The following is a 15,192-nucleotide window of genomic DNA, read 5'->3' as shown; positions in this document are numbered from 1 at the left end:
TGACATGCACAAATAAGTTTGTTTTGCAAAAAAAAAAAAAATTCACTTCATGAGACAAATGTGTGATTTAAATGTTTAAAAAAGTTTTAAGCAAAACTCAGTAGGCTTTTCCCATAGTGACATGCATTAACAATTCAATTTTTGCTTTTGTTTTTTTCTGCAGTTCCACCTTAAAGTTTGATGCAGCTCTGCTTTCCTGAACGGACCATCTTCATTTCCACTGCAGCAAACAGGCAGCTCTTTTTTTATAGATTACAGTCCACTAAGAGGTTGCATTGTGCCCTTGTTTATATTTTTAATAGTGTAATTCTGTAAAGACAAAATATGTAAATCGGAGCTAAACCACCAGCTCTGATTTACATATCTTGCTAAATTGCGGGTTTGAATATTGCAATACTTTCCTATAACAAAATAGACCTGCAGAAAGAAATTACTAATAAAATATCTTACATATGCATAGTTTTATGCTCTGTATAGAGATTTACCTTAGCTTTGATTGTATATTTCACAATTCTGTAATTTATCATCGTTTATTAAACTCAAAGCTGTGTGGCTTTGTTAATATTCTGTCCTTGAATGCGGTAAGATGTGCCCTTTTTTTTTGAGCACCTGCCCTTTTAGTGGTCTCTGCACGGCCCTGTTTATTTGACTTGGGTAACGACATCAAAGGTCTCCTTTCCTAAAAAACCGACTAAAAACATTTTCTAGACCAACCATGTCACACACATTCAATCCAAAATGCTAGGAAATTGTTGGCTTTCTTTACCCAAATATCTACAAGTCATTTTCAGACCTATTGTAATTATTTCTTACTTTGGTTCATTAAACAAAAAATATATATATTTGTAAAAGCACACGCGAGCTCAGTGTGACCCCGCTGGACTGCGCACAAGGTAAAACACCTGTGGGATCCAAATGACCTCATCTCTTAACCCTTGTGTTTACAAATGGGGCCCAACCGACCCCACACCCGTAAAACTTGTATCATTTGCCACAGACCTCCACGTTTGCCTCAGTCCTCATACGCATAAGGGTTATGACCGAGGCAGGTTTAATATACCACATGGATCGATAACGTTAAAAGTTAAAATTTTAACCATTTGTTACACGAGTCTTACTGTTACGGTTTATTCTCCTCTTCTTTGCTGAGGTTTGAGTTTTCATCCGATTATATCTATATCACAACATCATCTCTTTGTCATTTCCATTAAGGTGACATTGATGGGCTCGTCTGTCCACATGTCATCTCTACATCTTCACACTCCTTTCTCCTTTTAGCTGGGATGGCGTCTGGGCTTCTACGGCAAGTTAACCAAACGACTGTTCAGATCTTTTTAGTTCTACTACTTTCACAATTTGAGAGTTTCTCCCAGTTTTTTCCTAACAAAAGAAAATCAATCAACTGACCTGTTTCCAGATTCCACGTTGTCATTTTGGTCTATTTTTGTTTTACTTCCAGCATTGCTGGAGGACTTCCCACTGCAAACAGGCAAGGTTAGTCCTTATCTGTCCACTGCAGAATATGTTCCAAACGGTCTTTAAAGTCAAGACACACTTACCGGATGCTATTGTCCGCCAGACGGCTCTTGGCGACAAACGGATGCAGAAGAATTTCTCTTGGTGAGATCCTTTTAGCTGAATCCACCTTCAGCATGTCTGCTACCAGCTCGACAAAACTATCCCGCTCGCTTTCACCTGCATTTTCATCTAACACAGTTTCACGCAACTGATGTGGGATGAAACAGAAATTGTGAGGAAATGGAAGCATCATCAAATCAAGCTCGATTTCCTTGAATGTCCCACCATGTTGAGGAAATCCAGAGTCCTCTGTGGAATGAAATTTATGTTTCCTATTTCAGTGTTTCTCTGTAAAATTAAAGGCTTAGTGAGATATGTTCAAAATACATGGTAAAATGAAGCAACAATAGTCAGGAACAGCCACCCAAAGATTACCCTCAATGTCCACTGGCCACATGGTTCCTCTTCTCCATCATTTTTGTTGAAGAACTGCATGGTATTCAGCCCTGAATTTAGCAAATATTCTGGTGGATTTCCAAAGGTGAGGACAATGTGTTTCATCTGAGGATACAACACAGATTTGATTCACTCCAGATGAATCAAAAGAGTTAAGTCAAACCTCTTTTCTTTTTTAATTTTTTTTTTTTCAATCCGCAATTGGAATGGAGCTTTGAAATATAAGATTCGTTACATATTGGAGCAAAAACAATGATGTCAAGTCTTTTTTGTGGATCCCCTTAGAATGCAATACTAACCATTTCGTTTTCATCCTCTCCAGGGAACAAAGCAGAACCGGTAAACATTTCCACAACAATGCAACCTAGAGACCAAACATCTATCGCTCCACTAAAGGGAGCTCCCAGTAGGACCTCTGGACATCTATGAGAAGATAAATACAGAAATTTTGATGTAATGAATATTAAACACCTGACTGATTCCTTCTGAGTCTGATGACGGAGATCTTATTGAATTTTTGAAGAGAGGTTCTGCAAAAATGTAAAAAAAAAACAAAAAAAAACAGCTAGCTGTAGAAATCCACATTAGTTTATTCCAGAAGATTTATCTAACAGGTGGGCTACAATATAATCTTGAAACAAATCCGGTCTCAATAACATTTGCGGTTTATGCTAGTGCTAATTTATCAACTTTTAAATTCTCTTTATATTTAATTGGGCTTTCATTTACAAAGAAAGCAAAACAAAAACACAATTTTACAGCGATACAGTGTTGTCAATTTTTGCACAGCTTTATTTTTCTATTGGGTAACTAATTATGTGTCTTGTCTTCAGTACATGTTCCACGCTTGAATGCCTTGAACAACAATCATTGGCTACTTTTAAGTCTGATTTGGTCTTAGTTCCTGACAGACTATTCGTTAGCTTAGTTAGCATTAGCATTAGACTTAGCGTTAGCACAAAAAAAAACACCTAGTTTTGATTTGTACAAAATGAAAATACCAGGAGTTTATCTAATGTTGTTAAAATATTCATTTATACTACCCTTTAACAGAACTTCACTTAAGGTAACCTGTGATCACTAACTTTTTTTGATTTCTAGCAAGTCAGAGAAATCAACGTAAGCTAGCTAGTAAGTACGACTCCTCCGTGTTTCCTCCTGCTATTCTCAGCTGTCCGAAGTTACAGAGGAGTTAGAAGTTTGGTACCTGTACCAAAGGGTCTGAAGAACTGCTCCTTTATGTTCCTCTGGATTTTTTAGGGCCAAACCAAAGTCAATAATTTTGACCGTCACGGGTTTTTGTACTTCGTCCACGATCATAATATTTTCTGGTTTTAGGTCTGCATGAACAATCCCCACACTATGAAGAAAGTCCAGAGCTGTGGCCAGCTGCAAGCAAGTAGAAATATGAATTAATTTGATTAGTTTAGAAAAAGAACTGAACTTCATTAATTTATTCAAATACTAATGGCTGTCACAAAAGGTAAAAACAGTTGTGATACAGTAATTGTCCTTTTTAATAAAAGCCACAGTTTCCCTTTGAAAGAAAATGTGTATATATCTGACTTTTAAACAGTGGCAACATTATCTACCTGAAAATGGTGTAAAACTACCGTTGGAAATCTTTTTTTTTTTTTTTTTAGAAATTGTCTATAATTCTCCGAGGACTTTTAACAAACATTTTCCATGTATTTTGGTTTGGATTAAACCAAAATAGCCCTAAGTATTAGTCATTGTGGTCACACAAACATGTTCTTGCAGTCGTCTATGAGTCGAATATATGCAATTACTTGAGAGCTGCAAAACATCCTCTTTTATAAAATTTAAAACATAACCTGTACAAAATCTCCCGAAGCAGACGGCTGTCTTTAGGTACAAAAGACGGCTGTCTTTTGTACCTAAAGACAGCCGTCTGGTATTAACTACAAAATGAGAAAGGCGTGAAATAACCAGTCTGTTTTCACAAGGTCAACAACCTGTTCAACAATCACTAAATGCTTGGAAAACAGAACAGGATACCAAACTCTAACCAAAACTGGAATGATCTCAGTAGGAAAAATAAATATTCTATACATCATTGTGGCTCTATCACCAACTTTTTTTTTGGTTTTTATTTCTACTTTCATAACAGAAACAGGGCTACATGGTGTGCGGTGTAGTTTGTTGCACTGCTGCCTTGTAGAAAAAGGGTCTCGGATTCTATCTATGAATGTTTGGATTTTCTCCTGGTACTGGTACGGCCTCCTCACACAGTCCAAAAACCTGACTGATGGGTACATTGGTCTTGCCAATTCACCCTTTGGTGTGAGTCTGTGAGTTTCTGTGTTGCCTTGTTGTGGACAATCAACCTGTCCAGGGTGTACCCTGCCTCTCACCCAATTACCGGTGCAAATAGGCACAATATCCTCTCCCCTCTCCACCAACCAGCCCACAAACCTGCGTAGACGACCAACCTGATGCACGATGGGACAAATGTCCTTCTGTTCCAGGGAGCGTTGTGGCTTCTTCCGCAAGAAGTCCGTCAGATTTATATCCAGTTTCTCAAACTCCATATAGTAACATCCCACATGGGTGAAGGAGTCATTCAACATGACGATGTTGAACTTGTCTGAGCCAAGTCCCTTCAAGTACTGAAGTATCTCCACCTGAAGAGTGAGTTTTATCAGGTTTAATTTCAGCTGAGAAAAAAATTTGGGGTTCATTATTAACAAGTCATTTTGGTGGATATAAAAAAAAAATTGCCAAATAAAATAATTCAAATGTTTATTATACTGATTTGTAAATGTAACATCCAATAACTTCTAAACTAACAAAAATCTAATCTCACATTAGAATTTGACTAAAGATGTTGGTTCAGTTCCATTCAGGTTTCTCAATCTCTGTTGTTTGTAGTGTTTAAAACAGCAAAGACAGCAAAAACACCTGAAGCACATCATCACAACACCTTTTTATTGTGCTGTTCACAACTCTTCTTAGGATTGAGAAGCAGTTCATATGATAAGCTCAGCAGAAAGATTCTGTATAGCAGCAGCGCTAACGCTACGGTCAAACTGTCTTGCAGACAGTCAATAATGTGTCCAAATTCAGGGGCTGGCGATGGCAGCTGGCTGTCAATGCAGTAGAGCAACACTGCAGTTAGGTGACGTATTGATAAACTAAGCAGATATTTGAGGTCTACACAGCTATATTGTCACTTAGAAATACTGTAAAAGTTCATGCTGTGTCACTTAAAATCGAACATAGCAAATTAATTGGCAGCTCTTCACCCCCTGAACACCTGGATTGGACCCACAATGAATATCATGGAACAGTGTGGGCCATGAAGGATGCGCCTGACCCATCCTTCAAATGTGGTGAAAAGTAGGGCACATTTGGAGGATTGTTCGAATTCGGACAGGCCTTGTCAGCCCACAAATCGGGACTTCGAAGGACGCAGCCCCTGAATTCGGACACGGCTTAAGTTTCTTAACCAAGAGTGACTGGGAATGACATAGCTATGGTTGTCAGGGATACAGAACGTTACGATCTTGCTGAGTTAATTTAAAAGAAAACATAAAGCTCAAGGTCAATTTCACCTTATCTAATTGGTTAATTAATTAATCACAAACCAAACATTTGCATACATTAGAAGACGAACCAGACAAACAAAATGATCCTATAATGAGATGGCCCAACTTCATACTGCCAGACCCCACCGTACTCACAAAAAGTCATCTACGGTTAATTAAAATGCAACTAATTTAGAATGAATACATTGTAAATTTGATTAAAATGTCCCTAATTACTAGCTCATAAATATAGATTAAAATCTAGCCAAGTAACATAAATGCAAATTGCAAAACCAATTTTGTTGCTCAAATTCAAAAAGTTTGCTCAGTCTAAAGTTTTTTCTTTCACCTCTTTCTTTGCTATTTCCATGTATCTCTCGTTCTTGATTACTTTTAAAGCCACGATCTCATTGGTGCCCAGTTTCTTGCTCTGGACGACCGCTCCATAGGCGCCACTGCCCAGGTAATGCTCCATCTCGTAGTCCCAGGATGGAGACGAAATGCCAATCCCCATCTTCAAAGGTCTCAAAAGCTCACAGGCTTTAAAGGTGTCAGCTGAAATTGGAGGATTTGTGAGGGAAAAGCAGAACAGAAGGAATATGATGAACAGTAAATCCTGTTTATTAGATATAGGCTTACAGAGAAGTTCATCAGTAAATACAATAAATGTAAGCTAAACCAAAATAGAGCTATCTATCTATTTACAGATAGCTTTTACATGAATCATGAATATTTAATACGTTGAAATCAATTACTCTTGGATAATAACACCCATCCATCTCATAAATCAATGCAATGTCATTAAAATGTGTCAAGAAAAACACAACAAACAAATCAGCAAATAAACTCGTAAACTTTGATTTCTGATTCCAGGCTGAAGAAAGGGGAACTTACCGTACGGTTGTTAAAGTCACGTAACGTCGGTAGATGTTTCAAGGGAAATGGTTTAAGGGAGGTTGTTTGTCGAAGACGAGCAAATTCGCCAGCAAGGATTGAACGAAAAAGTTGGTGGAAGATTCCATTTCTCCTCCAACCTTCTGTTGAGTTCCTGTTCCGTCACAGTGACTCCTGATGTCACACTGTGATTCAATGGAAGCCTCAAATGGAGGGAAAGGGAAAAAAAGTTTCGTAAATTCATTTCTGAACTCTTATTTGCTCCAGTTGGTAGTTAAATGTCAATTAATACCCCTGGAAGGAAAAACACAACAATGTTCGTAGACTCTCAATAAATAATGGGAATATCTGCAGGGGTTCAATTCCAAAGATTTCCTCATTAGGCTCACTAATCTGAGAAACCTAACCCAAGCAAGTTAAATTTCCAGAATAGTTACCATGGAGACAGACCCAGGCAAATGTTAACTAGCTTTGTTATGTGAAAAATCCTGAACTAAAAGCATGAAATTGTCACGATAGTACCAAATCAGTACCAAACGATGCGGCTAATATGTACGTTTTACCAATAAGTATCGAAAGGCTGGACAGCTGTGTGAAGAAGATAACAGCACAAGCTCAAAAGCTAATTTCCCTAATTAGATCTAATTGGATTAGTTTGCTAATAGCTGATTACTTTTCCTGGCAGTCTACTGTATGTTTTATTTTTTAAAGCAGCTGTGTTAGGGGCAACGTTAGGAAAAACCATGTGTGATATTTGTGTTCATTAAAAGTTAAACAGATCTTTTTGTGTAAAATCTGACCTATGTATGGACTTTTTTTTAGTGGGTGTGACCTATATTCAGAAACGTTCAATGTTGTATTATCACTGGGTTTCTGTTACAAATGTGAGCAAATTTTTGTCTGTTTTCTGCCAATTGTCAAAATGCAATTGCAGAAAGATAAGTCTCCGTGTGATATGATCTACTGGTAGACTGGAGAAGTGACGGATCTAAAGAAGACCGACGAATGGCTAACAGAAGCTGGATCTGTTGACACCCCAAAGAGACTAATGATCACAACAACAGAGGAGCCTCAGAGAGCAATGGAGACCATACGGTCTACCACTGATCCATAACACAAGCAGTCCATTGATGAGCCTGAAACAGTGGAAGAGATTGGCAGGTAAATTCAACACTGAACACCATAATAAAGTCAATGGAACGAAGTACAAGAGCAACCGCTGAGTGTAGACCACCAGTCTTACAGTCAAAGGTGGATACTCAACTGTGTTTGACTTTTTGTTCTTATCATCCACCTACATGAAAGCTATGTTGAAATCTGCATCCATGAAGTACTACGTGCAAGCTTCAAATTGGAACAGATTCCCCTTTAAATGCCCATGATTTCAAAATCCCAACTGGAACTGTGTACTTCTGTCACCAATTAGTCTCTCCAGGTCCCCGCTTACCGTTTCTGAGAAACAATAAGTGGGATGAAAACAGCCTGATTCCCATAAACGACAAACAAAGCAATTAGAAAGTGGAATTTCTAGACTGCTAAGTGATGAAAAATGCAGTTTGCAATGCCTTAAATGCGTGCTGACCAAGAAGCGATCTGATGAAACAGTTATGTCAGACATGACTCAGGCTTTGCTTATATCACCACATGTGAGCTGCAGATGGCCTCTGTCTTTCATTGGAGCTCTTTTTTTAGAAACTTGCATGGCTCTGCAAAAGGTTTGTTTAGCCCCCTGGTTTCTGAACCTAAACCCCTAAAACAAAAACAAAAAAATGAAGGGTCCACCATGACTTTAAAACCAAGATCTGAGGTGTTAGTTTGGTCACCTCAGATAATCAGGTCAGCTGAAAAATATTTTGAATAACTTTGGAGCGTTGGATTTGTCCCCAAAGGCTTAAAAAAAATAAGACAAAATTCTTAGTCACAAATTTAGTTTGACATCCACCAGACTTGTAAAAGTGATATTAAAGTTTCCCAGGGGAGAAATCTTCGGTTGACCCCCCTGATTTGCTCTAGCACTTTTAGTTGTTGACATTTTAAAATTAGGGTGAGTCACTTTGACAAACTACTGCTGAGTCATGTGTATTTTGAGCACAAGGTCTGGATGCAAAGTAGTAAGTGTTATTTTAAGTGACTTGCTTTCATATGATGTAACAGGCCATCGCTACAATGTCATATTTTAGAATTAATAAAACAGTTTTGAATCAAATTATGAGGTCAAAATTATGCTGAATAAATCAACTTTAGGAAAATAGTTTTGCCTATAATCCTCTTTAGTTTGAAAACGGCTTTTAAGCCCACAATCAGATCAGTCATATCAGTAGTTAGTTAATATTAGCTACAATCACAGCAACCTCGTCTCTTAAGACCGTGGGAGCCTTAAGGCGGTCTCCAATCCAGAGGGAGTATAGACTAGAGTTTTTCTCTTCCACATTGATAGACATTAGTTCAGGTGCTCTGACTGTGAACCTCTGTTTCAGAGGTCCCACTAGTACAAGAACCCAAATTAGACCAAGAACACTTGCCTGTTAGGATCTTGTAGAATGAGTTAGAGAGATGTTTGTTTTCCTTCCCGGACCTGTTACCCTAGCAACCCGGTCTCAGATTAGTGGAAGACAAATGAGTAGAGTGATTGCTTATTGGATTGTTCTTGGTATGGAACTTGAAAGGCGAGATTCTTTTAAAAACTCTTAATGAACTTGTTTAGAGTTGGCAAACAAATCTTTACATGATGCGACTAATTCCATGAATACCACATGCATGTCTTTCTGCAGAAAAACCCCCTACCCCCACAACTTTGGTAACATTTTATGGGATTTTTCTTCTGATTTGCTTTGTCCTTATTCTGTTTCTGTTAAACTTCAAATTTAACAACAAGCTTCAGTTGTTTTAGACAGAGTCATTGGTACGGTTTTGAAATCCTCATGATGTCCTTCCTTTGAATTTTCCATGTCTCATTAAAGTTTACATCATTGCCACCCATGGTTGTTTTTTCCATGGTGGAGTAGAAGTGTTTATAGACGCTTGTACTTTCAGAGGGGTAGTAAACAGCTGCAAGCACAGACAGGGGGTAAAAAATGTGTAATCGCTTTGATATGGGAATAAAGACAGCACAGGTCTCAATAGGAATCCAATCAGTTTTGCCTTTATCTTTACAAAGGAAATCAGATTTTTTTTTTTTTTTTTTTACACGTCTGACTGTTACAGTCATCCCAGACCTTGTTGAGCTCAACGTTACGTTTGCAGCTTTTGTTTTTACGTTGGAAGTTTATCAAAGGACTTTGAATGTGGACATGACTGCCAGTGTGTCTGCTGAAACACCACAGTTAAATAATGACCGTGAAATACGACGCTGTGGAAAAACTTCCAAATTTAGCTCCGCAAAACAAAGTTTTCTAGTCGTGCTTTTACATGGGGGAGGGCATTGTTGGGAATTGGAGGTGTCAGTTCCTGTCAGTAGGTTAAGCAACAAGCCAATTACGAATGCAGACTAAAAAGGTGTTTTTCTTCACTTAATTGGAACCAGTTTAACAAGACACGGATGGCATGTCTTGAGAAATATGTGAGGAAATTCATGTGAGCTGCTCAGTGCAGAACCTGGCAAAAGTTGGACTTTTCCACATGGTCATGTAATACCAAAAAACATTAGATGGAATGTTTCTATCACAGAACTCAAAGTAGGCCTGTCACATGAAAATGAAAATAAAAATAAAATGAAATGCATATCCCTCATGGGTTTTCAGATTTCGGTACAAATATGAATTCTGGTACCACCAAATACAATCGAATGTAATCATTCTTCTCAGCATCATGGCATGGGACCTACATTGAAATATCGTACATCAAAACATGATTGTGTGTTTGAAGAATCCATTTGGATGATACTCTCCATCCAGTCTGACTAAATGAAAGCAGAGTCTCTACATATGGAAAGCAGACTTGCCAAAATGTGAATAAGGGATGTGAAAACCTTTGAGAGGCACCACATGGTGAGAAATGTTAGTGCTGAATTGATATAATGCAGAATTGCAGTAAGCAGAGACGATGTAAGAATGTGCTGGAGGATTGTTTGGCAAAAATTGGGCATTCCAGCTATGCATGTCGACGCAATAACAGGATGTGTGGCCGTCCCTCATCCAGCATTTATTACACCCTTCCTTACCTCCCCTCCATCTCTCACGAAAAGTTTCCATTCTTTCTCCCCCTTACAAGACAAATAAGGTAGGCGGGTACGAGGATGATGGAAGGAGTCGGAGGAGAATACAGCAGCCTCCTATGTCAAATGTCAAAAAAACAAAACTGCAAAAAAAGACTTTTCCTTCCCATCTGCAGATTTGTTCAGCTCATAGGCCATAGAGGTGGGTGGCCAGAGCAACGAGATAGTGTTATTATCTGTCTGGGTCTTGATGCATGACCCACCGCTGAACTGTGAGGCAGAAAAGAAGCAGGAGCCAGAGGTGGAGGGTGGGGAGGCACAACTGATGGAGGAAAGTAGGGTAAACAGAAACGAATGTTGATAGGAAAAGATAGAGACAAAGTTATAAAAACAAAAGCTCTACGGAAGATGTTTAGAAGGGTTTGTCTTGGAAATGCCACGACAACGAGCCGTAGAGTTCGTCACAGTCATTGGAGGCTGATGAACAAGAGGAGGGAGGTACATGGGAGGGTCTCCCACACATGGAGCAGCAGACACGCTCCTCACACACTGAGAGGGGGGGAAGAGATATAAAGGGGCTCTCAAGGAAAACGAGTGTTCAGGCAAGCGTCCGAGTCTTCCCCACCCTGCTTCTGAGAGTGTTTGTGAAGAAACTCACGTCGCTATCAGATGAAAAACTTTTTCTTGTCAGTGGATCAAAGGAAGTGTGACAGGCCGGATTCGAGTAGATGAGTTGAAGAATCTGAACCAAGAAACCTGCTTGATTTTCAGATTTTTCACTTGAGGTGTTTACTTATCTCTCCCACTGAGAACTTTTCCCTCCAAGAGGAAAATCCACTAGAAGAAAAATTTTGTGCTTCCCTCCCTGCTGAAGCACAACTGTCACTGAATTTTCATCATTATTTATACTGTTTCTTTTGCCTCTCTAGACAAGCAGCTGAGTCACAATGGAATCATCTTATGTTTTTTATGTAGACAACAATCAGTCGTATGTGGAGGAACACTTGTACTTTGAGGACAACATCAATGGCTTTGGCATCACCATGGCTGTCCTCTACCTCGTGGTCTGCATTGTGGGACTGGCTGGGAACTGCCTCGTCATCATTGCCATTTTGAAACTGGACAAAATGTCATCCTCCACGACGGTGTACATATTCAACCTGGCTTTGGCCGACGGACTGTTCATGGTCGGCCTGCCATTTATCGCAAGCCAGAACTTTCAGAACCAGTGGGTGTTTGGGAACACGGCGTGCAAAGTCGTCATGGTCCTAGACGGCATCAACCAGTTCACCAGCGTCTTCTGCCTCACGGCGATGAGCATTGACCGCTACATGGCGCTTGCCGAGCCGCTTCGGTTTGCCCGCTGGCGAACTCCGCGCTGCGCCAAGGTCATCTCATCGTCCCTGTGGTTCTTCTCTCTCCTCACCATTCTCCCGATGGCCTTCTATTTCACCGCCGATCACGGCTTTTGCAGTCCAGACTTTGCTACGGACGCCTTGTGGCTGGGCATCCTCTCTTACACCTTCATCATCGGTTTTGCCATACCCTTTACGGTGATGACGGTCTCCTACGCAGCTATGCTGATCTCTCTGCGGTGCCGGCAGAAGCTCTCCTCTGTGCCAAACCACGAGGGACGCAGGCTTGAGCAACAGCTAACCAAGATGGTCGTGGCGGTCGTGGTAGTGTTTGGCATGTGTTGGCTCCCGTTTTACACCTTCAACTTCCTTTCATTGCATTATAACAGCTTCTTCTTGACCTTCATCAGGGCTTTTGAATTTGCAGTCTTACTGTCGTATTCATGGAGCTGTGCCAACCCCATCCTCTATGCCTGTCTGTCCGACACCTTCAGGAGGCACTTCCGTACCTTGCTCTGCCCTGGAATAAAATCCTGCTCTGGAGTGCAGTGCAGTGAGGAACAGTGCAACCAAAATGACACCAGCGTACAAGATGTCACTCTTCTGGCCTGAGAACCGAGTACTGATACTTCAGTTCTCAAGCACTGAACAATACTTTTGAACTTCTGTACATAAATCCAGCAATATGATTGCTCTTGTTACAATGAGTTGAGAGTCTTGACAAACTGAGATTTTGTTTACATCCTGTTTAAACATGAAAGGTGCATCGTTTTTGCCTTAGAGTGAATCTGTATAAATTTTCTGAGCTTGTTGTTGATTGATTTTATTGTCTGCCTGGGGTTTTGCATTGGACTGTATTTTCACAAGCAATGAAATCTGTTCATGTACATTTGAAGAGAAAGTTTTGGTCAAACACCTGTTGACCTCTCCTCTGTACTGTTTGTGAATGCTGCTGTACAGCTGAAAATTATTCATGCGTTGTTAAAATGAGAAAATCTCTTCTCAAGATTTTTTCCCCACAAAAAAAGTAAAAAATAAAAATTTACCAAACACCCCAGTTGAATTATGTTTTGATAATGTTACTCAGCAGTCTTTGTGTATGAATACCATGTCTTTGTGAAGTAAAAATGTACCACTTCCTTTGTCTATGGAATTATTATTATTAATATATATATATATATTTTTTTACAACTCAACATGAGCTCCAACATGTTTGCCGTTATGAGCCTTTCCAGCAGGTCTGACAAAATGTGGCACATAAAAAAAAACATAAAACTGAAAACAGCTTGAGTGTAAACAGAATAAAAAGGGGTCGTCCACCTTTGGGTTAACACCAGCGCGGCCACACGTAAACAAGTCCCAACTGAGCCAATCGCATCGGCACGTCTCCCTCAGCTGGATTATGTCCCGGTGGTCAAGAGCGTACAGAGGGAGGGCAGCAGAGGAGTGTGTTTGCTCTTTTCTGGCAATGTGTGTGTGTGTGTGTGTGTGGGTGTGTGTGTGTGTGTGTGTGTGTGTGTGCTTCGAGTACAAACAGTTTCACACTGAAAACTCCCAAAGTTGACAGGATATTCTGTGGGACACACTTAGAGAAACGATCAGGGGTAAAAGTGAGAACATCTGTTTGTTGTGTTGTCCTTTTTATTATATACATATATTGCATAACTAGATCACAGCTCCGGATACCAAAAAAAAACTGAAATATCTTTGCTGAAGATTTCACTGAAACACTACTTCTTAATGAGTGTGTTTGCATAGATTAACACAGAGAATAATCTATCCCACAACATACAGCAGATAAAGCATGTCGATGTTTACCCAGCTCAGTGCAGCACGTAGCATCAATTACAACAATTAAATCCCATATGACTCTTATCTACTGATTTATTTACTCAATTCATGATTCATGGAAATTATAGCTGAAGGGTAGGCATACAGTAGACTTGTATGCAAAGTCATGTAATATTAAAAGGCAACATTACAGTAACCACATGCCAAAAGGCGATTTAAATTTAAAGCGATAGAAACATTTTTGCATAAAAAATCTTGCTCATGTGGAGAATGTTTGTCAGAACAACACCCTGTATAAATATTAATATCCCCATCAATATTGTTACAATAAACTTCCATGTGTTTTTTTTTTATTACCATTTCATGTGACAGACCAACAACTGTAAATAGATCAAATAATTTTACAAATATACATCAGAAAAGTGTGACATGAATCTGTATGCATATCCTTGAATAAAATCAGATATTTAATTGTCGCTTAAATCCGGCAACAGTGTGTTGTAATTAATCTTCCGCTTGTTTTGTAAAGTAACATTAATGAGCAAACACTCGAGTGAATATGAAAGTAGGCCAGGCTTTAAACGATTTCTTTCAAAGTTGTAAAACACTTTCACATGAAAACCCCCAAATAAAACACACAGAGACATGTGGAACTTCTCCTGGTGTGAATACTATTGCAAGGCTCCATATTTAAACTTTACGGCAAGTTGTGCATCAGAACGCACAGTTTATTTTTCTTATCCTTTCCAGATTGCTACGGTAACCCAGTTTGAGTTGTGCTGCACATGCATGACATCTCTGAATTAAATATGTTTACAGTTGTCTTAGTGGGATTTCTACACATGAAACAGGACCATTCTGCTTTTTGGTGGAGGTTTGCTATTCGTTCCCCTTGGGGGGTTTTTTCTTCTTTTTTTTTCTTTTTCTTTTTTGATTTGAACAGTAATTTACACTCAAAATCATAAATCTCTGAGACACTATGTGTACCCTCGGTGAGATGAAGCAAACTAAGTGTCTCGTCATGGCTGTCTGCTCTGATATTTCCCCCCAGAGGGCATCCTGTGAACTGGAAAGACTCTAAATGTCAAGCCTGGCTGGGATCCACTGGCTGTTTGAGGCTCGGTGTAAAGATAGCTTATAGACCTCTGCCAAAAAATGTAAAGGCGAGCAGAATACAAATGGAGAACCGACAGGTCGTGATGTACAGGAGGTAGCCGCGCACCGAGGCGGTTGTGATGTAGGATTCACCGCAAATGTGCGTCAAAATGTAGATTTTTGTCCTCAGAGAAATAAATTTTGAGTCAGAATGCTAATAAAAGGAAGTGTCGTGCATAAGAAATCCCAATTACTGTTTTCAGCTGGTGGCTATTGATTTTAAGCTGCAGCTGGTGCCTGAGGGGGAGGCAGGAGGTCATCGACTGTTACTGCATGTCATCTGTCTGTGAGTGGGAGGCTGATGTGTCGGAGGTTACAGCAG

The 15,192-nt window shown here is 39.6% G+C and overlaps 2 protein-coding genes across 3 annotated transcripts in view; one reads left to right on the top strand and one right to left on the bottom strand.

Moving 5' to 3' along the window:
• The window catches only part of LOC103143857 (homeodomain-interacting protein kinase 2-like), a 77,054-nt gene that overhangs the window by 1,790 nt on the left and 60,072 nt on the right, over positions 1 to 15,192 (bottom strand). Inside the window, exons 3-12 of one of the 2 annotated variants that reach the window (XM_007560566.1) lie at positions 6,417 to 6,619; positions 5,872 to 6,077; positions 4,428 to 4,619; positions 3,182 to 3,363; positions 2,274 to 2,397; positions 1,954 to 2,079; positions 1,804 to 1,866; positions 1,560 to 1,726; positions 1,408 to 1,479; positions 1,104 to 1,298 (exon numbers count right to left, since the gene is read on the bottom strand). In XM_007560566.1, coding sequence (XP_007560628.1) covers positions 1,208 to 1,298; positions 1,408 to 1,479; positions 1,560 to 1,726; positions 1,804 to 1,866; positions 1,954 to 2,079; positions 2,274 to 2,397; positions 3,182 to 3,363; positions 4,428 to 4,619; positions 5,872 to 6,036 — 1,182 coding nt within the window. In that variant the 5' untranslated portion in view covers positions 6,037 to 6,077; positions 6,417 to 6,619 and the 3' untranslated portion in view covers positions 1,104 to 1,207. Of the gene's footprint in view, positions 1 to 1,103; positions 1,299 to 1,407; positions 1,480 to 1,559; positions 1,727 to 1,803; positions 1,867 to 1,953; positions 2,080 to 2,273; positions 2,398 to 3,181; positions 3,364 to 4,427; positions 4,620 to 5,871; positions 6,078 to 6,416; positions 6,620 to 15,192 lie in introns of those variants that run through there. The other variant, XM_007560593.1, reaches the window with a different exon arrangement.
• On the top strand, positions 11,150 to 13,062 carry LOC103143848 (somatostatin receptor type 2). The gene has a single exon (XM_007560555.2). The coding sequence runs from the start codon at positions 11,517 to 11,519 to the stop codon at positions 12,534 to 12,536; it is 1,020 nt and encodes a 339-aa protein (XP_007560617.1). The 5' UTR covers positions 11,150 to 11,516; the 3' UTR covers positions 12,537 to 13,062.

Source organism: Poecilia formosa, unplaced genomic scaffold (assembly GCF_000485575.1).
Source record: "Poecilia formosa unplaced genomic scaffold, Poecilia_formosa-5.1.2 Scaffold4, whole genome shotgun sequence".
Taxonomy (NCBI): Eukaryota; Metazoa; Chordata; class Actinopteri; order Cyprinodontiformes; family Poeciliidae; genus Poecilia; species Poecilia formosa.
This window is presented reverse-complemented; position numbering and strand designations above follow the sequence as displayed.